The sequence below is a fragment of the Mandrillus leucophaeus genome, unplaced genomic scaffold, assembly GCF_000951045.1.
Source record: "Mandrillus leucophaeus isolate KB7577 unplaced genomic scaffold, Mleu.le_1.0 Scaffold676, whole genome shotgun sequence".
NCBI classification, from domain to species: Eukaryota; Metazoa; Chordata; class Mammalia; order Primates; family Cercopithecidae; genus Mandrillus; species Mandrillus leucophaeus.
In genome coordinates, this window is record NW_012107319.1 from 148,368 (window position 1) to 171,666 (window position 23,299).

At 36.0% G+C, this 23,299-nt stretch overlaps 1 protein-coding gene across 3 annotated transcripts in view; it reads right to left on the minus strand.

The window, feature by feature from the left end:
* Window positions 1-23,299, minus strand: part of BMP5 (bone morphogenetic protein 5) — a 135,322-nt gene that overhangs the window by 41,832 nt on the left and 70,191 nt on the right. For all 3 annotated transcript variants that reach the window (XM_012002051.1, XM_012002052.1, XM_012002050.1), the window contains one exon: window positions 1,146-1,294. In XM_012002051.1, coding sequence (XP_011857441.1) covers window positions 1,146-1,294 — 149 coding nt within the window. The remainder of the gene's footprint in view (window positions 1-1,145; window positions 1,295-23,299) is intronic.

Genomic DNA, 23,299 nt, shown 5'->3' on the forward strand with positions numbered 1-23,299 from the left:
TATGTATTATCCTCCTATCATGACAAATATAATTTTAAATGACCTGCAAGGCTAGATTTGGGTTTAGAGTGTTTGAACTTTGCGTGATCAAAGGGCAACAAAGTTCTGAATATATTGGCCTAGGCTTTCTGAGTCTTCTGAGCAAATATGCCAGTGTCACCTTCGCCACAGTCTGCAAATTCTGTTCCATGTGTCTGAATTGCCTGCCCCCCAACTTCTCCCCAATCATATCTTTGTATTTCAGATTATAGCCCAAATCTAGTCACCATCCTATGTTCACAGATCCATTGAACTCCTCAGTGTGCTGTGATATGCATTCAGTAATACTATTGTGTTATTACTAACTCGTACATCACTCAAATGCAAGTCTCATAAAGCCATCTGCATTGGCTCACTTTTATATCTCCAGAATCTCGACAAGTGCACAGCATATAGTAGGTGCCCAATAAACACTTGTGAGCATAAGAATTACTTCTGGACCTTCTCAAAAGTGAAGATTTCCTACAGACTCTTCCACAGGTAATTCTGGAGCAGTAGTCTTTGATCAAACATTGCAATAGGTAAGGAACTAACTTGGTATTATTTTTCTGCAGTTTTTTGTGACTCATTCCATCCCCATCTCCCACTTCGTATGATTGGTAGCTCCTTTACTTCCCTAGTGTCTCTTTTGATACATGTTTATCCTTGTTTTAGTCAAGCTTTAAGACACAATTTGCATATAGTAATATTTATTCTTATTTGATGTACAGTTCTATAAATTTTTACAAATTACATAGTTGTGTAACCACCACTACAATCAAGATAAAGATCAATATCACTTTATATATATCTTTCTTTTGGTATTGTTTTATTAGAGTAGTGCTACTTAACTTACATATACAGGTCTTCAACACTAGACTAAAAATCCCTGGAGAGCAGTAGCAGTACCTACATCTTCTTTACCTCCCACCCCAGAGCCTGACAATAAATGTACTGGATAGATGTGTTCTAAATTGATTAACTAATATAGTTTTGTACTACGCTATGGAATGTGCTGTCTTGGACATCATAAATATAAAACATATATTGGTTACATCACATAAAAAACAATAACACTCAATGTGTCAAACAAGCTTCACAAAAAATATATAAAATTCAGTGCTTACCATCCCCTGTTTCTGCACAGAGCTGTAAGCCCAAATTGTTCTGTGGATTAATCACCCAATGATTGCTGGTCACAGTGATATCAAAGACAAGCCAACCCACATCTAAAGCTTGGGCCTTTCTTGTGTCTAACAAGAACAGATCTGCATCCCTAAAAAGAAAAAGAACAACAAAAAAAGTTAAAGGTTTAAATGAAGATCACTATTTCCTAGACTTAAGTGAAAACATTACAAAAGCAGTCTGTAAAATAACACGAGTTAAAGAACAAGTAGAACAAGTGACTCAAATGATGAGTAATAAGACACAAAACCCTTTGTTACTAGGCTCCCAACCAAACCTGATACAGATTAGTAATCTCTATCTGAAAGTAATTTCCATTTTCCTGCTTTTCACTGGCCTTTATAAACTGACTTAGTGCTCTTAATTTGATCTCTGGTCATCAGTGTTCCTGGTAACCACCATCTGTAAGTAGTCCTCAAAACAAAGGATTAAACTGAATAGAGACAAATGAAAGTAGCTGTTCCAGTTTGTATGAATGTGAATTCTGAAATGAATGGAACACAGGCAGGATATAATGTAATCATCTGTTTTAGAAAGAGTTTTCTAATAGTTTTTCTATTTTTATTATATAATTATTTTATGGATACCAAACACCAAGATAGGATTACAGAGTGCACCACTGGTTTAAGGGATAAATCCCATGAGTTGAATGGTACAATCTATGAGAACTTTTGTTAATATCTTCTGCAAGCTTAAGTCCCCTTGGGACAGTAATGGCTATGAATATGAACTTATGTACTTTAGAATAATCTGCACAGTGTTACTGTTATTAACATTTATACTTGTATTTTTGAATCTTAATTTTAGCACTATATTTACAAATGTATAAACATTTGTTGAATTATAATGAATAATTTATTATTCTCTTACTACAGGCAGTCTCTGAGCTAAAATTATCTATTTGTGACATTTAATCTTTACAACAGCTCCTTCGTATTGATAAAATTCAGGCTCAAATAGGTTAACTGTAAAAAACTGTATCTCCCTCAAGGTAGAGTAGAAATAACACCCTTATGCATTTTATGACCTTTGATATTGTATTGAATCTATTTAAGAGCATATTATTTATATAGAAAACAACAGAGCTATTCATAATAAGCCACGTTAAATACTATTTTACTGCATTTTCTGTCTGTATCATCATAGAAGTCACTTTAAGGGTGGCTTACAAAATGTGAAAACACATACATCATAAAAGTCACTTTAAGGGTGGCTTACAAAATGTGAAAATACATTTTTAATAAATCATACTTTTTAAAGAAAAATACTCTAAAATTAAAATTGAATTGTTTTAACAAAAATGAAGTTAAAAAAGTGTCAGTATCTTAGAAACTACATCTTTGTTTCCTAACTAGATTTGTACTTTTTTTCTATTAATCTAGAGAAATTCAAGTAAATGTAATATGATAATGAAATCATCTAAATAATCTAATGTTTTATCATTTTTTCACAATTACAGTCATAGTGTTTACCAAAGGAAGGTCTGAAACACTTTTTTCATATAGGACTCAGTTTTAGATACTGCAGATATGTGACAAGCATGTCGTACAAAGCAATAAAATGATTCCTTTAGTTCTCACTAGAATGTGTACAACCCTTTATAGTCCCAGTGTGATAGCATGTCAGTTAAATTCTTCCTCTTCCTCCTAAATTGAAAAATCCTCCAAATAAGCAGATAAGAAAATAAGAATTATCTTAAAGTTTTGAGATATTTGGTAAATATCTCTGAGACCTTAATCTTGGAATTAACTCATTTACACTGTTCACTTCTTAAACAGGAGCAGTCACCCTGTACCTTGGGAAATACTTGAGTGCTACACTGATTTCAGGTCTGCTTTCATTTGAAGTATGGCAAACATGTCCTAATCAATTCTGCAAGGCTCATAATGTCATCCCTTGGTATGATATTAATAAAAACATTGAAAACAAAAAAGAACAAGGAGGTAAATTTTCAGAAACAAAATTAACAAATTTCTTTTGGTGGTCATTTCAATGATATTTTCTATTATTTTTAAGTTGTGCTATCTCTTCAGGAAAAGAAAAAATTCCCCAAACTCTCCATGTTCAAATCCCAAAACTTTCCAGCATGTCTATGAAGGAAACAGTTCCAGTTTTAATGTATATATTTAGAAAAAGCATCACGTATGTCCTAAATATCTAAATTTCAGTGATGCAAATTGCAAATTAATTGGAAAGTAAATCTAGCAAGATGAAGTGGTATGGTCTAAAAAGAGTCACATATTTCTAGTTCACCTCTGAAAAGTTATGAAAGTTCAATTGATTTCATAAATGCAGTTTTCCATTAATGGTCAAAACTATTTTACTTGTGACTGACAATTTCTTTAATTTCTCCTTTACATATACGAAGCTCTTCTGCATTACCTATAGACAACAGAATATGCTTGACAAGAATCAAGACTATGACTAATAAACACAGCAGTAATAATTCTGTAATTTTTACTCATACAGCCCCTTTCATAGCAGTTTCTTGAAAACAAGTTCCCCCTAACCCCATTCTGTAGAATGTTAGAGGGGATTTCTTTTGAAGTATAAAATTTCTCCACTAAAATATGGCACTTATACTGCCGGGAATAGTAAAATATCCTAAGTATTTCCCATGAACAGTATAAAATAAACTTGTTAAAGTTGCCTGCCTCACCAGTTTTACTTGACTTTTTTAAAGAGCTTCTTACAACATCCAATAAAAGAACATTTTAAATAGTAATGCATTTAAGAACAGAGCAATAGACAGAATACATGTATATAGAAAAAACATATTTATTTGTAGCAAAAATAATTCCATAAATCCTTTAAGGTGCAGTTGCAATACTTAAAATTAAAGCCTACATTGTAGCAAAGAAAAAGCCCATTTACATGAATGTACATAAGCAAATATTTCAGAATGGTGTTTGTGATTGTTTTCTAAGGCTGTTATAACAAAATACCAGGCTAGAGTTTGCAATTGATTTTCTCCCATTTCTGGAGGCTAGAATTCCAAAATCAAGGTGTCAGCACGGTCGGTTCTTTCTGAAACCGGAGGAAAAGATCTATTCCAGGCTCTCTCCTTGGCTCATAGATTGTTGTCTTCTCATCATCCCTTGTATCCCTTCTCATCATCTTTCCTTCTATGCATGTCTTTGTGTCTAAATTTCCTCTTTTCATAAGGAAACCAGTCATATTGGGTTAGGATTCATTCTACTGACCTCACTTTAGGTCAACTGCCTTTGCAAAGACCCTATGTCCAAATAAGGTCATATGCTGAGTTACTGGAGGCTAGGATTTCAGCATATGGGGGAGAGGGCACAATTCAACCCATAACACTAATACTAATACATAACACTAATAAAGTGGGTTTTAAGGCAGGGATGTAAATATTCCTGGAGGTGAACAGTCTGTCTGTATTGACAACATAGCACTTACCAAGATTGAGAGGTTTTCAAAAACAAATATGTGAAAGTAAATTTATATTAATAGAAATCATCATGACTATAATTTGCATTTTTCTTTTTCAGGTAAAATTTCATCGTTTATCTTGAGTATGATATAGATCAGTATAATAACTTCCTATATAGTTAATAAAGTCATGTCATTGTTAAACACAAAGTCATGTTTAACAGATAAAGTTAGATTTGTAGTATCAGATAAACTTATCAGATATGAAATATTTAGGAATATTAAGTTTAGCTACTCAAAAGTGAATAATGTATAATATATACATACATTTATAGTCAATACAAATACATTTGAGCAGGTCTGACTCATCATGACCAGAAGTTTAAACATGTCTAGTTAAACATGGGCTATTGGTGTGTTTATGTATATTTACTTGCATGAGTGCCTTTTATTTTAGTGAAAGAAGAAAGAGTTTTGCAAACATACCTTGAGAATCTTAAAATACCGGAAGGACACTACACTAAAGACTAAGCAGCAGGAACCAAAATTCAGCAGAATTTAAGTTACTACCATTAGCATAACTCAACCGAAAATGCTAATTGGTGGAATGAGAAAATTGAAGCTATGTGGCTAAGAAATATTAATATTTATCATCTTTTTATCAATACCAATGTAGTGCTATAAAGATTTGGAGATCAGACAGATCTTGAACAATTAAGGAATTCCTCAGCCTCAGTTTCCCTGTATATTAAAAATGGTATGATAATCCCTGCCTGAAAAGGTTTAATCAAGACAGAGTCCAATACTTTGAATATCTGTCTGGTTAAGAGGTAAATTATACTTAAATCTGCAATCTTTTATAGAGTCTGCCATAATCTTAAATCTTTTACACTTAAATCTGCAATCTTTTATAGGGTCTGCCATAATACAAATGTCTCTAAATTTTGCTGCATTTTGACCTGTGAGGTTTGGGAAAGTATTATTTAGGGAAGCACATTACCTTCAAATGACCTCAATCAGTGTTAATTTGGTATTTACAAGAAGGGGGGAGAAGAAAAAGAGAGGAGCAGAAGGAGGAGAAAAGGAGACGGAGGAGGTAAAAAAGGCATAAAAAAATTAGAAAGTATTTCTGGGAGTGTTGTTTCAAAAATTCAACTATTGACTGTCTTTACAAGTTTACCTGTGGAGGCCAAAGCAACTCCATCTTGAAAGCTAATCCACTCTATTGGCTTCTGATTAACTTCTGTTCTGGGAAGGCTTCTAATATTTTCTGTTTATCTATTTTCCTTGTGTAAGAGCAGGTACTTACCACAAATTCTGCCTTTAGGTCAAACAACCTTTATGATATCATGCTTCAATTGTCCTACAGTTCACTTCTGAACCATCCCTTCTCCCCTGTGATACATAAGCCCAAGTTCTGGGGGTAATGGTGTAGGAATCCACCATCTCAACTTGCTGCTGCCCAAGACACAGACATGGCTTCTGTTTCTAAGTCCCTATTAAATATTTCTTCCAAGGAAACTGGTTTTGTCAGCCTCTCTCTTCAGCCTGTCAGATTCCTGGGACTTTGGGGTAGGTTTGCACACACCTCCCCACAGTGAAACTTCACCTTTTTAAAAAGCACTTTAGAAAGCACTTTACAAAGCAAAGTACCCTTTCCTTACATAAGAATAGAGTCAGAGACTGCATTGTGGATGTAACATTTATCCAGTTAAATAAATGCTAAAAAGCAAAGAACAACAAACACACACACACACACACACACATACACACCCTGTGGATTCCTGCACTTTTGATAGCATAGTATTTCCAATGACATTATCATATACAAATACACAAAAAAATTCTACTTTTCAAACAACATAGATGAAGCTGCAGATGACATACTTATTAACACTGTGATATATGATTAAAAATATGATTCTAGTGATAAAGACATAATGTCGAAGATGCATGAGACAAGTTTGAAGAAAAAGTCATCATATATGTTTTGAGAGTGAAACAAGGAATACTATATTAATAATTTCATATAACGTGAATTAAAATATGTATGCAAAATATTAAACTATTATAGTCTTGTCTAAGTGTATTCATTATCTACCTAGGTTTACACAAAAATTCAAGTGTATAAACATTCTACTTCTTCCTATAATTTGTTTGATTTTACTTGAGTAAAGGGAATATCATTTTATATCATATCATGATAATGTGTTCTCCTTATAATTAGACATATAAGGGATGTGAACAGGCCTAGTAGCACACCAGGCATGTAGTATTGGAAATGTTAACGTCCTCTATTTTCTAGTCAGCTGAATAAATGGAGCACAGAAAAAAAAATTGACCAAGAATGTTTGATGTGAAATCAGTGCATCTGGGATTTTAACTCTGAAAGTAACCAAAATAAATCACAGAATATTAGAACTGAGTAAGATAGAAATTACTTAGCCAAACTATTTTTTCATAATGAAATTTAAAGAGAAATCAAATAATTTTCCATGTTCACTTAGCCAATAGGGGAACCAGAACCTGGTTTTCCACTTTCAGAACACTTTCTCTTACAAAATATTAGCTCCCTTTACTCCCAAACCATAACTCACTTGCTTTCCTTATCTTGAAGAAAAGCATTGATATATGGACTGGACCACTGAAAGACTGATCTGAGCCAAGTCTAAAATAAGATGGGTAGAAACAGCTAAGAAGTGACTTTGGCTGTCATTTCACAAATCCATCTATCTATTAATTCATTTATTCACTTTTTCAATTTAATATATTTTCACACTCCGTGGTGGTTTTATATTATATCAATTCAACTAAGCTGGAACTACAGTGTATGGTTTGGGATTAGGGTTGGCTACAAAGGAAATTTGGGTAACATTTAGAAGGTGGCAGTGAAGCAATAGCCATATTTATACTTAGAAGACTACTGTGTGATCAAGTGTTACTGCAACTTAGACATACTGTGGAGATCTGCTGGTTCATCTTACTGGTGTTGGGTGTACAGCTCCTTCAGATCCCACTAATATTCCTTATTTAGTTCCTCTGAATCTAGGGCAAGGCATCCACTTCTAAAAGGAAGGCCTTGGTGGCTAGAAAGTCAACTGCATTATTGAAGTTGGAGACCTGGAGGTAGGTTCCACCTTGTCCTCATGGGTTCCAGATTATCTTCACAGGTTCTGTTTTGTCCTTGTTTCCCGCAGTGCATCTTTCCTTTCTGACTCTCTGACCTGTGAACCCTAAGCCCAGCTTCAGAGGCAGAGCAACAGACTTAAATAGACTGGTTAGCTCTAGGAATGCCTAAGGTCAAATCTCTACCATAAATCCTTTCAGAAGCATTTCCCAGGGTGATAAATCTCCACTTTGCGCTTGGCTAATTACACTGGAACACTTACTTCAGTACTGGAAGGGCACTACTTTGTTGTCTCTGGAAAGGGTGCTCTGGACATGAATCTGCTTTGTCCATGATGCTTCTCCCCAAAATTAACACACATGAACTTCCAGAATGCCTTATTCACTTATTCATGGAATTCCATATTGCATCACTTCTGATTAAAAAAAAAAAAATGGGCTCACGCTTATGGAAGTCACCAGTCTTCCCATGCTGCCCATCAAAAGGATGGTCTTTGGAAGACTCAGTTATGCCACCAGTGGAGTACCAATATTTTACAAGAATGAACTGATATCCTTCAGGGAAGCTTTATATGATCTAAATCAGTAACTAATATAGCTAGGATGACTGTTTCTCTCATAGCCGGATGTCTCATAGGTGGAAATAGAAGTGGTTCCTCTCAACTCACTGTACATGATTCAACTAGCAAAATCTGTGCTTCTGACTCCCAAGACATTGGGCTATGTTGGTCCAGAGCTCTTAGTTCCCAATGGTACAATGCTAACTCTAGGGTCTGTAGCAATGGTTCTATTAAACTGGAACTTGAAACAGTTACCTGGCCACTTTGACTCCTCATGCCAGTGAATCAAGAAGCCAGTAAGAGGTTACTATACCATGTGAATTAATTATTCTAAATATCAAAGGGAAATTGGACTACTACTACCACAATATGGGTAATGAGGAGTATGCATTGAGTACAAGAGATCACCTGGAACATCACTTAGTACTCCCTTGTCATATGACAAAAGTCAATGGAAAATCACGGTTCATTGCAGGCATTATTGCTAATGGCCCAGACACTTCAACAATAAATGTGTGATTTACCTACTAGGTAAGGAAAAGTGACCAGTCATGGTGCTTGTCAAAATAAACAGAAAATTGATTGCATAGTAAAAGAAGGAAATTATAAATACTAACTGCAACCATTGACGAGCTGCAGAAATGAGTATTGTAATATTATGGTATTTCTTCCTTATTTTGAAATTAATATATTTGTTTTTTGTATTAAATATATGTGTATCTTTGCCAGTACTTTTAACAGCAAAAACCACAAGTACTTTTGCACCTACCTAATATATATCAAACAATTCTTTTTTTTCCCTTTTCTTCCCTATCTACCTCCCATCTAAGTAGTGTTGATAGTAGCTAATCACATATTTCAGTATTGAAGTTACGATACTTCAAAGGGGGAGCATGGCTCAGCTAGAAAAGGAATGAACAACATCCAAAGATGGATTAAAAGGCAGAATTACTTTGCTATTACATTTTTTATAAGTTATGAATGGTGCTGGGTGCAGTGGCTCACGCCTGTAATCCCAGCATTTTGGGAGGCCGAGGTGAGTCGATTACCCGAGGTCAGGAGTTCAAGACCGGCCTGGCTAACATGGCAAAACCCTGTCTCCACTAAAAATGCAAAAATTAGCTGGGGATAGTGGCAGGCACCTGTAATCCCAGCTACTTGGGAGGCTGAGGCAGGAGAATCGCTTGAACCCAGGAGGCAGAGGTTGCAGTGAACTGAGATCGCGCCGTTGCAATCCAGCCTATGTGACAAGAGCGAATCCCCGCCTCAAAAAAAAAAAAAAGGAAGTTATGAATGGTTATAAAAGATGTATATTAGTGCCAAATTGACAAGGGTGGACTGTTGTGGCTATGTACATTGTCATATTACCTAAATAGAGGTGACAAATCCCAGAATTCCCTCAGGAATTTGCTTGGGGCTGCTTTGAAGGTAGCCATCAGAGAAATCTGAACAGGAGTTGGGTAGTGGAACGAAAGCAGCACCCAAGTTTATGATTGGATAATTGGTAAACTGCCAGGCTTTTCTGCTGCTCGCATACATTGTCACTGATCTGCTAGCTCACCTTACTGATGGGAGCACCTGGGCTCTTTTAGCTTCCACTGAATAACAGCTCCATCAGCTGCTCCAAATTCTGGCCCACAATTCCTTCTGCAAGATCACCTCCTTCAGCTTCTCTACATCCTAAGCAAAGGAGTTTGTGGAATTCATGGTGAAGCATACTAATCTCCCCTGCAGGTCACGCACATCATTAAAGTTAGAACTCCAAAGGCATGAGAAAGACATGGGTTCCAATTTGTCTCTGGGACTCCAGCACATCCTGGAAAGTTCTAGTTTTCCTTGTTCTCTCCAATTCTGTATCTGTTTTTCTTCCCAGCTGCCTATGGGAAGCAAACTTTAGACCCATCACAAGATGGAGAAGCAACAGCCTTACATGAACTATTTAACCAGGTCCCATGATTCCAGAAAGTCAAATCCCTATAATAAATCTCTTATTCCTTATGACTCACAATGATTTTATTTATCTTATCAATCACTATCTAGCTTACTCCCTGTTATGGCTTAAATTGTGTCTTTCAAAAACATATGTTGAAGTACTAGTCCCTCATACTTGTCAATGTGATCTTACTTGGAAATATCTCTTACAAATGTAATCAAAGTTAATATGAGGTAAGCCATATTGCAATACAATCTCCTTATAAGAAGAAGAGAGACACAAAGATAGAGAAACACAGAAGGAAGAGGGCCATATGAAGATAGAGGAGGAGATTGGATTTACAGTATCTTCACACAACCAAGGAACTTCTGGGGCTACCAGAAGCTGAAAAAGGCAAGGAAGCATCATCCTCTAGAGGTTTTGGAGGGTGCATGGCCTTACCAATACCTTGATTTGAGAAACCTAGCCTTCAGAACTGTAAGAAAACAACTTCCTGTTGTATTAAGCCATCATAATTTTCAGTCATCTGTTATGGCAATTCTAGGAAACTAATATATTCCCCTGGTTAGGATATTTCACATATTAAATAGGGAATGTTCAACAATATCAAATACTGAGGAGAATAAGAAGAAAGACAAAGTATCCATAAGATCTGGTAAGGAGAGGCTGTTGGTAGATGACTAGTTGAGTGGAGTTATGAAAATCAAATTACAGTGCATTGAGGGGTGAATTAAATACGAGAAAGAGAAGGAATTAAAAGTAAAGTTTTATATCTGTGAATATGGTTATGATGTGGATAGGATAATTAGCGTGGAATTTGGGGGAATAGGTGCAAACAGTCATGTAAAGGAATTTTTAATGTGAGAATCATGAGGCTACTTATAGGATGCATTTAAGTTTGTATGTGGAAGATAGAATATCTCACACTATTTCAATGTAAGAAGAGATGTATGTAGACAGTGCAGAAAATCTTCTGGAATCAGCAAATGCGTATTTACCTTTCTACAACATTATCCTTAAAGTCCAAATGCAAACTTTCATTATAAATGAAATCGCCTCTTAGCAAGAGTCATTGTAAACTAATATGCACTGGGGTGGGATGCCCATTCATCTTTTGCTGAAATCTCTTTTATCAAGAGTACTATATTATAGACACATGACAAAAGTATTTGCTTGTTTAAAAATATAATTGAACATTTCTCATTGGTATCATGTGCCAATAAGCTGTAAGACTCACAGATACTTGATTTTATTTATTTATTTATTTTACTTTATGTTCTGGGATACAAGTGTATAACATATAGGTTTGTTACATAGGTATACATGTGCCATGGTAGTTTGCTGCACCTATCAACGCGTCATCATAGTTTTAAGCCCCACATGATTAGCTATTTGTTCTTATGCTCTCCCTTCCCTTGACCAGATCCATCCATGTCCCTGCAAAGGACATGATCTCATTCCTTTTCATGACTGTATAGTATTCCATGGTGTGTATGTAGCACATTTTATTTAACCAGTCTATCACTGATGGGCATTTGGGTTAGTTCCATGTCTTTGCTTTATAGTAGAATGACTTATAGTCCCTTGGGTATATATCCAGTAATGGGATTGCAGGGTCAGGTGGTATACCTGGTTCTAGATCCTTGAGGAATCGCCACATTGTCTTCCACAATGGTTGAACTAATTTACATTCCCACCAACAGTGTAAAAGTGTTCCTATTTCTTCACATCCTTACCAGCATCTATTGTTTCTTGACTTTTTAATAATCACCATTCTGACTTGTGTGAGATGGTAGCTCATCGTGGTTTTGATTTGCATTTCTCTAACCATCAGTGATGTTGAGCTTTTTTTCATATGTTTGTTGGCTGCATAAATATCTTCTTTTGACAAGTGTCTATTCATATCCTTTGCCCACTTTTTGATGGTTTTTTTTTCTTGTAAACTTGTTTAAGTTCCTTGTAGATTCTGGGTATCAGACCGTCGTCAGATGAGTAGAATACAAACATTTCCCCTCTTCTGTAGGTTGTCTGTTAACTCTGATGGTAGTTTCTTTTGCTGTGCAGAAGCTCTCTAGTTTAATTAGATCCCATTTATTAATTTTGGCTTCTGTTGCAATTGCTTTTGGCATTTTCATCATAAAGTATTTGCCCACACCTATGTCCTGAATGGTGTTGCCTAGGTTTTCTTCTAGGATTTTTACGATTTTTACGATGCCTAGGTTTTTAGGGTTTTACATTTAAGTCTTTAGTCCATCTTGAGTTAATGTTTGTATAAGGTGTAAGGAAGGGGTCCAGTTTCAACTTTCTGCATATGGCTAGCCAGTTTTCCCAACACTATTTATTAAATAGGGAATCCTTTCCCCATTGCTTGTTTTTGTACAGTTTGTTGATGATCAGATGGTTGTAAATGTGTGGTGTTATTTCTGAGATCTCTGTTCTGTTTCATTGGTCTATCTGTCTGTTTTGGTACCAGTACCATGCTGTTTTGGTTACTGTATCCTTGATGTATAGTTTGAAGTTAGGTAGCATGATGCATCCAGCTTTGTTTTTTTGCTTGGCTATACAGGCTCCTTTTTGATTCCATATGAAATTTAAAGTAGGTTTTTCTAATTCCGTGAAGAATGTCAATGGTAGTTTGATGGGAATAGCACCGAATCTATAAGTTACTTTGGGCAGTATGGCCATTTTCATGATACTGATTCTTCCTATCCACAAGAATAGAATGTTTTTCCATTTGTTTGGTGTGTTCTGTCTTATTTCCTTGAGTAGTGATTTGTAGTTTTGCTTGAAGAGGTCCTTCACAACCCTTGTCAGTTGTATTCCTAGGTATTTTGCTCTATTTGTAGCAATTGTGAATGGGAGTTCATTCATGATTTGGCTCTCTGCTTGTCTATTGTTGGTGTATAGAAATGCTTGTGATTTGATTTTTGCACATTGATTTTCTATTCTGAGACTTTGCGGAAGCTGCTTATCAGCTTAAGGAGTTTGGGGGCTGAGACGATGGGTTTTCTAAATGTAGAATCATGCCATCTGCTAACAGAGACAATTTCACTTCCTCTCTTCCTATTTGAATACCCTTTATTTCTTTCTCTTGACTGATTGCCCTGGCCAGAACTTCCAATACTATGTTGAATAGGAGTGGTGATAGGGGGCATCCTTGTCTTGTGTCGGTTTTTAAAGGGAATGCTTCCAGCTTTTGCCCTTTCAGTATGATATTGTCTGTGGGTTTGTCATAAATAGCTCTTATTATTTTCAGATATTTTTCATCGATACCTAGTTTATTGAGAGTTTTTAACATGAAGGGATGTTGAACTTTATCAAAGGCCTGCATCTATTGAGATGCCCATGTGATTTTTGTCATTGGTTCTGTTTATGTGATGGATTACATTTATTGATTTGTGTATGCTGAACCAGCCTTGCATCCCAGGGATGAAGCCAACTTGATCGTGGTGGATAAGCTTTTTGATGTGCTGCTGGATTCGGTTTGCCAGTATTTTATTGAGGATTTTCACATCGATGTTCATCAGGGATATTGGCCTGAAGTTTTCTTTTTTGTTGTGTCTCTGGCAGGTTTTGGTATCAGGATGATGCTGGCCTCATAAAATGAGTTAGGGAGGAGTCCTTCCTTATTAATTGTTTGAAATAGTATCTAAAGGAATGGTACCAGCTCCTCTTTGTACCTCTGGTAGAATTTGGCTGTGAATACATCAGGTCCTGTTTATTTGTATTTATTTATTTATTTATTTATTTATTTTTTGGTTGGTAGGCTATTTATCACTGGCTCAATTTCAGAACTTGCTATTGGTCTATTCAAGGATTCGACTTCTTCCTGGTTAAGTCTTGGGAGGGTGTATGTGTCTAGGAATTTATCCATTTCTTCTAGATTTTACAGTTTATTTGCATAGAGGTGTTTATAGTATTTTCTGATGGTGGTTTGTATTTCTGTGGTCCAGTGGTGATATCCTCTTTATCATTTTTTATTGTGTCTATTTGAGTCCTCTTTTTTCTTCTTTGTCTAGCTAATTGTCTATCTAGTTTGTTAATTTTTTGAATAAACCAGATCCTGGATTCATTGATTTTTTGAAGGGTTTTTCGTGTCTCCCTCTCCTTCATTTCTGCTCTGATCTTAGTTACTTTTTGTATTCTGCTAGTTTTTTGGATTTGTTTGCTCTTGCTTCTCTAGCTCTTTTAAATTTGATATTAGGGTGTCAGTGTGAGATCTTTCTAGCTTTCTGACATAGGCATTCAGTGCTATAAATTTCTCTCAACACTGCTTCAGCTGTGTTCCCCAAGATTCTGGTACATTGTCTGTTTTTTTCTCAATGATTTCAAGGAATTTCTTGAATTCTGCCTTAATTTCATTATTTACCTAGGAGACATTCAGGAGAAGGTTGTTCAATTTCCATGTAGTTGTGTGGTTTTGAGTGAGTTTCTTAATCCTGAGTTCTAATTTGATTGCACTGTGTTCTGAGAGATTGTTTATGATTTCAGTTTTTTTTTTGCATTTGCTGCTGAGGAGTGTTTTACTTCCAACTATGTGGTTGATTTTAGAATAAGTGCCGTGTGGCACTGAGAAGAATGTATATTCTGTTGACTTGGTGTGGAGAGTTCTGTAAATGTCTATTTGGTCCACTTGATCCAGAGCTGAGTTTAAGTTCTGAATATCCTTGTTAATTTTCTGACTTGCTGATCTGCCTAATATTGACAGTGGGGTCACTATTATTGTGTGGGAGTCTAAGTCTCTTTGTAGGTCTCTAAGAACTTGTTTTATAAATTGAAATGCTCCTGTATTGGGTGTATATATATTTAGGATAGTTAACTCTTCTTGTTGAATTGATTCCTTTACCATTATGTAATACCATCCTTTGTCTTTTTTTATCTTTGTTGGTTCAAAATCTGTTTTGTCAGAGACTAGGTTTGCAATCCTTGCATTTTTTTTCCTTTCCATTTGCTTGGTAAATTTTCCTCCATCCCTTTATTTTGAGCTTATGTGTGTCTTCGCACATAAGATGGGTCTCCTGAATATAGCACACCAATGGGTCTTGACTCTTTATCCAATTTGCCAGTCTGTGTCTTTTAATTGGGGCATTTAAACCATTTACATTTAAGGTTAATATTGTTATGTGTGAATTTGATACTGCCATCATGATGCTATCTGGTTATTTTGCACACTAGTTGATGCAGTTTCTTCATAGTGTCATTGGTCTTTATATTTTGGATTGTTTTTGCAGTAGCCAGTACCAGTTTCTCCTTTCCATATTTAGTGCTTCCTTCATGAGGCAGGCCTGGTGATGATGAAATGCCTCAGCATTTGCTTGTCCCCTGACTTATGAAGCTTAGTTTGGTTTGACATGAAATTCTGGGTTGAAAATTATTTTCTTTAAGAATGTTGAATATTGGCCCCCACTCTCTTCTAGGTTGTAGGGTTTCTACTGAAAGGTTCACTGTTAGTCTGATGGGCTTCCCTTTTTAGGTTACCTGGCCTTTCTCTGGCTGTCCTTACCATTTATTCCTCCATTTCAACCTTGGCAATTCTGATTATTATGTCTTGGGGTCGATCTTTTCATGGTGTATCTTAGTGGTGGTCTCTGTATTTCCTGAATTTGAATGTTGGCCTGTCTTGCTAGGTTGAGGAAGTTCTGGATAATATCCTGAAGTGTGTTTTCCAACTTGGTTCCATTCTCCCCATCTCTTTCAGGTACTCCAATCAGTCCTAGGTTTGGTCTTTTTACATAGTCCCCTATTTCTCAGAGGTTTTGTTCATTCATTTTCATTCTTTTTTCTCTAATCTTGTTTGCATGCCTTATTTCAGCAATATGGTCTTTGAACTCTGATATCCTTCCTTTCGCTTGGTTAATTTGTCTAACGATACTTGTATGTGCTTCATGAAGTTCTTGTGCTGTGTTTTTTAGTTCCATCAGGTCCTTTAGGTTTCTCTCTAAACTGGTTATTCTAGTTAGCAGCTCCTGTAACCTTTTATCAAGGTTCTTAACCTCTTTGCATTGGGTTACAACATGCTCCTTTAGCTCAGTGGTGTTTGTTACTAGCCACCTTCTTCTGAAGCCTACTTCCGTCAATTTGTCCATCTCATCCTCCGTCCAGTTCTGCACCCTTGCTGGAAAGGCACTGCAATCATTTGGAGGTGAAGAGGCACTCTGCCCTTTGGGTTTTCAGTGATTTTTGGTTGCTTATTTCTCATCTTCATGAATTTGTCTAGTATCGATATTTGAGGCTTCTAACCTTTTGATGGGGTTCTTGTGGGGACTTTTTTTGTTGTTGATGCTATTGTAGCTTTCTGTTCATTTGTTTTTCTTGTAACGGTCAGGTCCCTCTTCTGTGGGGCTGCTGTGGTTTGCTGGGAGTTCACTTCAGGCCCTATTTATCTGGTTCACTCCATCACCCACTGGAGATGTCACTCAAGGAGGCTAGAAAATAGCAAAGATGGGTGCCTGCTCCTTCTTCTGGAACTTCTGACCTCAAGGGGCACCGATATGATGCCAGTAGGAACACTCCTGTATAGGGTGTCTGACGATCCCTGTTGGAGGGTTTCACCCAGTTGGGTGGCACAGGGAACAGGACCAGTTTAACAAAGCACTTTGACTGTCCCTTGATGGAGGAGGTGTACTTCGCTGCAGGGGACCCACTCATCTGGGCTGCCTGGTTTCCTCAGAACTAGCAGGAGGAAAGACTAAGTCAGCTGGTCTTCGGAGACTGTGACAACCCCTCCCACTAGGGGCTCAGGCCCAGGGAGATCAGAGTTCTGTCCCTGAGCACCTGGTTGGAGTTTTAGAAGCTCCTGCAGGAAGGCCCTGCCCAGTGAGGAGGGATGGGTCAAGGTGAGGCCTGAAGAGGCACTCTGTCCGCAGTATGTCACAGCCAATATGTTGGGCTATGAGGGATACTTCTTGGGACCAAGCCATCCAGCCTCCCTGGGTCCAGCCAAGGAAAAACACAACCTGGAGCTATAGACATGGCTGCTGCCCTTCTCCTGCCCTGGTAGGTTAATGTGTTAGGCAGTTATCCGTCCCGGTGTTGGCTCTCACCCTCCCCCAAGGAGTTCAAATGGCTTAGACAGCAGTCAGCCTCAGCTGTGGTTCTGGTCACTCTTCCCTCCGTGAGCTCAGCAGGCTTAAGTGGATTCTAGCTTACTGACTGTTGACAACCCGCGCAGTTCCATGGTTGGGACCCTAGGCACTGGTGGCGTGGGTTCACGCGTGGGATCTTCCAATCTGTGGGTTGCACAGTTCCATGGAAAAAGCATGTTTTCCCAGGCTGGATAGCACGCTCACTCACCGCCTCCCTTGGCTGGGGGGCGGCAGCCCCTCTGCTCCATGAGGCCCTCAGGTGGACCATTGCACCACATTTCTCTTCCTTCCTCTCCATGGGTCATGCCAGCTGCCTAGTTGGTTCTGATGACAGAACCTGGATACCTCAGTTGCTGGTGTAGGATTCGCACGCTATTATCATTCTTCTCAGTGGGAGCCTCCTATGGCTACTGCTTCTAGTCAACCATCTTGACCCGCCCCACAGATACTTTAAAGAGCCACACTATCCATGTACCTTCATGAATCCAGGAACTGTGATCACAGATGGAATTGGTGCCTGCTTAATTTCAACACTGACTTGCTATACTCAGGCTTTGCTTAATATTAGAAAAAAATAATTATGTTCTTTAAAGTCACCTTTCTAAAGCAATCTTTCTTCTTCTTTAAATGAAGATTAAAAGAAGATTAAATGAATATTCTCTAAATGAAAATTAATTTCTACCTCATAAATCTATTGCAAGGATAAAAGAATACACAAATAAAAATGATATACAAATTACTGTAATTGCTACTTTCTTAACAAAATATTTGCATCCAACTCATTATAGTCAGAAGTGATTTGTACAATTACTAATGTAAAAGTTATTTAACAACCTGTACTTATAAACTTTGGAAATAGAAATTTATTCATTTTCTGTAACTTTAGGAACATTTTTAATACATAATCCATAAAAAGAACTTCACCCCTCAGTTCTGTTGGAGAAAAAAATGGGTTCAAAACTTATCAAAAAGAAGGAAAATCATTTATATAATCAAAAAGAAGAGATAAGAAAAGAAATATTAACCCTGGTTGTGGTTTCAATTACTTGAATATATGTATATGTGTGTATGCATGCATATATTATATCCATATATATATATGGAGAGAGAGAGAGAAAAAGGTTAAGGTTATCCTTAACCAAGAGGATAACCACATGTTTTTTTTAATACACAAAGAAGAAAAAAAAGGAGAAACCAATAGGATAGCCACTCTACTATCTAATCATGAAGCACTTATACCTGGTCCAGAAAAGCTTTAAGAAATTATCTAGAAGCTACACAGACAAATTTTAGAGGAAAGGATGCCACACTACTTTATTTTCATCACAGTGACATCTCCACTTTTCCCAGAGCTTCTATTATTATAACTATTTCACTTCCTTCCATTTCCTTTTTTCCTTGAATAGCTTATTAAGTCCAGTAAAAATATAATGATGGCCACCCAAAGAGAAAGCATACGTCTCTCTCTGGGTATTTGTCATAAATACCATCACATTATTCAAGAGACTACAAATTAATGGTAAATTCTAGAGTTTATATAAAGGTTCAAAGGTTCTCTCATGAGCAGCTTTTAGCTTATATGGACTAGAATTTGAATTGGGTCTGATGTTTTCAAATGGTAAATCGCTTTTTTCCCCCAAAATAAATGTGGAATTATACAATTATATAAATCTTACTAATCATTAATTTTCAGAATATCTGATTCCATGCTGCTAATCATTACTTTTTAGAATATCTGATTCCATGCTGCATTTAAAAGGTACAGATGAAAACTGGTAAAATAGTAATATTAGATGCAACTGAATGAAAAGCATGGCAGAAATGAAAAAAAAAAAGTTGGATTGTCACTAAGAAAATTCAATCACTTTTCACTGAGCAGAATTTTTTTTAATTACCAAGACATTTTTAATATTTAGCAGATTTCCTGGCATTACATCATCCCCTGTTTTTCCCCTGCAGAGAAATTTAAACATGTGCTACCAGGTATACACCCAGGAGGTCCCCTCATTCAACAAGCAAAAAAGACATGAGACTATTACACAGACAGTCCAACCGTTTTTTATGCAGTGAATGAGCAATGTACCCAGTACAAACTCCTAAGAGCTCTTTCATCTTATGAATCTTATGATCCAAAATATTACATAGTCAAAGCAAAATTCACTGATATATTAGTTTATGGCACAAACTATTTCCACTTTAGGTTTATATCTTAAATCTCCAAATGGAGCAAGATTTCTCAACCTTGGTACTAAGGACATTTTGGATCGAACCACTCTTTGTGAGGTAGAGGAGCTGTCCTGTCCATTTTAGAAGGTTTAGCAGCATTCCTATCCACATTACTACCCCAGCATATCTACTCACTAAATACTAGTAACAATACACACACATACCTGTCCCCTACCAATTGTGGATGACAAAAAAAGTGTTTCCATACATTGCTAAATGTCTCCTAGGGACCAAAATCACCCCAGGTAAGAACCTCTAAAATAGAGCATGATCCCTGCACACTGAAGATACTCAAGCTATGCTTGAGTACCGTTCTAGACACTTTAGAGACAACATCATCTCCCATCTGAGTGTCCTGCTCTGGCACGCTGCTCTCAAGAACCCAGCAAATCTTCCTGAGTGGAAAATGTCAGAGTACCTTCTGAAGTATGTCCACAGAAGAATCACAAATCTTAGAGAAGAAGGAGGCGGGGGGAGATGATGTAAATATGAAGCTGACTGTGAACTGGAATGATGACAGCTTAACTAAATATATCCAAGTACTGAAGGTGGCTAATGACATCGAGCAGGCTAGCTTAAAATGTTTTCACAATGGAGTACAGAAATTTATATTCACAGCAGAGCATTAAAAAAAGGTTGATTTTACATAGCACATTTTCCTTAGGGAATACATAAATATATATATCTGTGAAAAAATTAATTCAAGTAAAGCACTTAGCACAGTGCCAGACACATGGTGAGTGTCCATTAAATGCATAAGTGCTGGCTGCTATTCTTATTAGTAGTAACACTGGCATTGATCATTTTATTGTATTAATTTAATTCATTCATTATACACTTAAACATTTTAGTGCTTAGGAACATTTCTTCTGGGATACACCTCTGTTCGTTCTCTCTCTCTCTCTCTCTCTTTCTCTTCGCCCCCCTTCCTCCCTCCCTCCCTCTCCCTATTCTTTCCCTATTTGTTGTTTTGCCTGTAGAAATTCCTACTCTTCTTGAAAAGTTCAACTCAAAAGTGAACTTCTCTCAGAGGCTTTCCCTAAGGTCCCTTACTCTTCCAAGTAAAAAATTAACTTTCTCTTCATTTCTATTTCCACAACACTTAGTGCATATTTACATCATCGTTCTTAGCACATTTGTATTATAGTTATTAAAATCTGTGTGTGGCAGCCCCACCACAGTCCCTGGGCTCCAGGCTATGAGTTTTTGAGGCCTTATTTACTCGGCCTTATGTCCTCTGTGCTTGCCACATGGTAGGCACTCAACAAAAGCACGCCAAACTCAGCTGAATTATCTGGAAAATTCAATCATGTGGAAACCTCATTTCCCAATAATGCCAGATATATGAGGTGTGACTGAAGAGCAATGCCTTCTATATAGAATTTGGGGCTGTCAGCCTTATATGAAAAGATTAAATAAGTGAAATGATGCAAAGTGTGTTAACTTTTTACCAAGTAAAATATAGATTTGGATAAATATCAGAACACTCCTTTAAATTACACACATTTAAATATGAGTAGGGATAAATTGGGAAGGTGGGAGAAATGGTAGGAATAAAATATATAATTTTAAGAGCTATACATCTCACTGAGATAAATAAGAAAAGAGGTGACATAATGGATCTGCCATATTTTAAATTTGAATGCATAACACTGTCAAGTAATTCACAGACTAGATGGTTAATAGGTCAGACTGTGTCTTGAATATAAAACATATCCATAAAACATCAGTCAAAATTACTGTACAGATCTCCCTCACCCAGCCACTCCTAGGCAGTACCTTAGGGAAAGGAAACTTTACACATGTGAAAACATATGCATTGTCAAATAAATTACATTAAAGAGTACCATCTGCCCTGACTTTTCAATTGTTTCTGAGTTTAATTGAAAATATGCAGTAGATAAAATCCACAACTTTGACACAGAAGTTTTGAGAGGTGACTCTGCTTTAAAAATAGCCAGAGGTACTAGTTCCTTTTTCTACTTCCATTTTAGTTCTTTAAGAAGTATATGAAGCCACAAACAGTCAATACTTCAAAAAATTAATAGGATTTTAAAATTACTTTTCAAATTGAAATTCTTTACATTTTAACCGTGATCACGTGATGTGTAAATAAAATATTTTTAATACAATACTCTTCTAGAGAATTAAAGTCAAAGTTCCAAAGTAGTGGTAAATTTTTTTCACAAAATATTTACTCTTCTCAGAGAATCCTCAGAGAATTAAAGTCAAAGTTCCAAAGTAGTGGTAAATTTTTTCAAAAAATAAAAAAGATACTATTTATTTTCATTTCCTATGGGAAAAAATACCTTCCATAGCTAAAGAAAAATGAGAGCAACTAATTTTTAAATCATAAGTGTTTTTTGTTTTGCTTTGTTTTGATATTTTACTCTCTACCTGGCAGAAGTTGGGAATGCTATTGTGTAAAGATGTGTGTAGCATAAAATTATTTCATTACCTTTATTCTTTCAACTATAATTATTCACATTTCTATTTATACAAATAATGTTCATCATAAAAATTTAAAAAAACACTGAAAGTAATGAAGAATTAAAATGTAAATTACCCACATCCTGCAATGAATATTTGATGGGTTCCTTCAATCTGTTTTGTATATAAATGTATTTAAAATAGTATAATAATGTAGATAATAATGTTTCTTGGTTTTAGTCAATTAACATTATTATTTGAGTATTTTTCAGCGTTAGTAGTTTTCAAAAATGTAATTTGTATTTGCTCTGTACTATTCTTCCAAAAATTATACCTTTTTTCTTGTTTAATTATGTTCAATTTGTGAATTGTAAACAATAATACAGCAATAAACACTTTTAAATGAATCTTTGTCTACATCTGTCTATATCTGCAATGTTCCTGTAAGATAAATTCATAAATAAGAGCTCTCTCACCCACACTATCCTATCCCCATATTTCTTCAAGTGTATTTCAAAGAGTTTTACTATTTATCTAAAACTTGCGTTTTTAGCTATTAAGTTCACAGAAAGATTCAATGATATTGCTATTAAAGTGGGTGGCATTTATTATTACACTCCAAAACCTACCTATTTATTTTGCATATATTAAATTATGTAATAACATCAATTATTTATTAAAGACACCTAGAACACTCTTTTTACTTACTTTATCTTTACAAAAAGATAGGTGTCAGAAAACAGTACCAACTGTTATTATAATAAAAACAAATTTTTCCCATTATGTATATAGTTCTGTAAACTAAAATAGACACTCACATGAAGTTATATGAAAATATATTGACCAATGTATTTATTATCAACTATGGTCTTTGCATTGGGATATGCATTAGCCCTTCCCACATCATCTGAAATTATTTTTTTGATCTGAAATATTTTTCATTTGTTTTTTATTTTTTCAGATTTGTAAACTGAGACTCCAAGACATACAGACATTTCCCTATTTGGGAATTTCAAAGTCTATGCTCTTATGGCACTATATTATTATTTTCTATGGTGACTTTGAAGTCCTTCATAGACACCTGAAATATTCTATAAGACATATTGCTATTTCTATATGTTCTTTCCCTTAAACATCTTTCTTTGGAAGAAAAGGGGGAGTACAAAAAGTGAATCCTGCATCTATAGGTAATAACAAGGCACAGGATTGCATTTTCTTACAATGCAGAATAATGAACTCCTGACAGTGAACAAATGCTTGTTTTAAAATTAAAAAAGTATTTTGCTAGAGATTGTCCTACCTTATCAACAGTATATAAAAGTGAAATATGGCCAGGTGCAGTG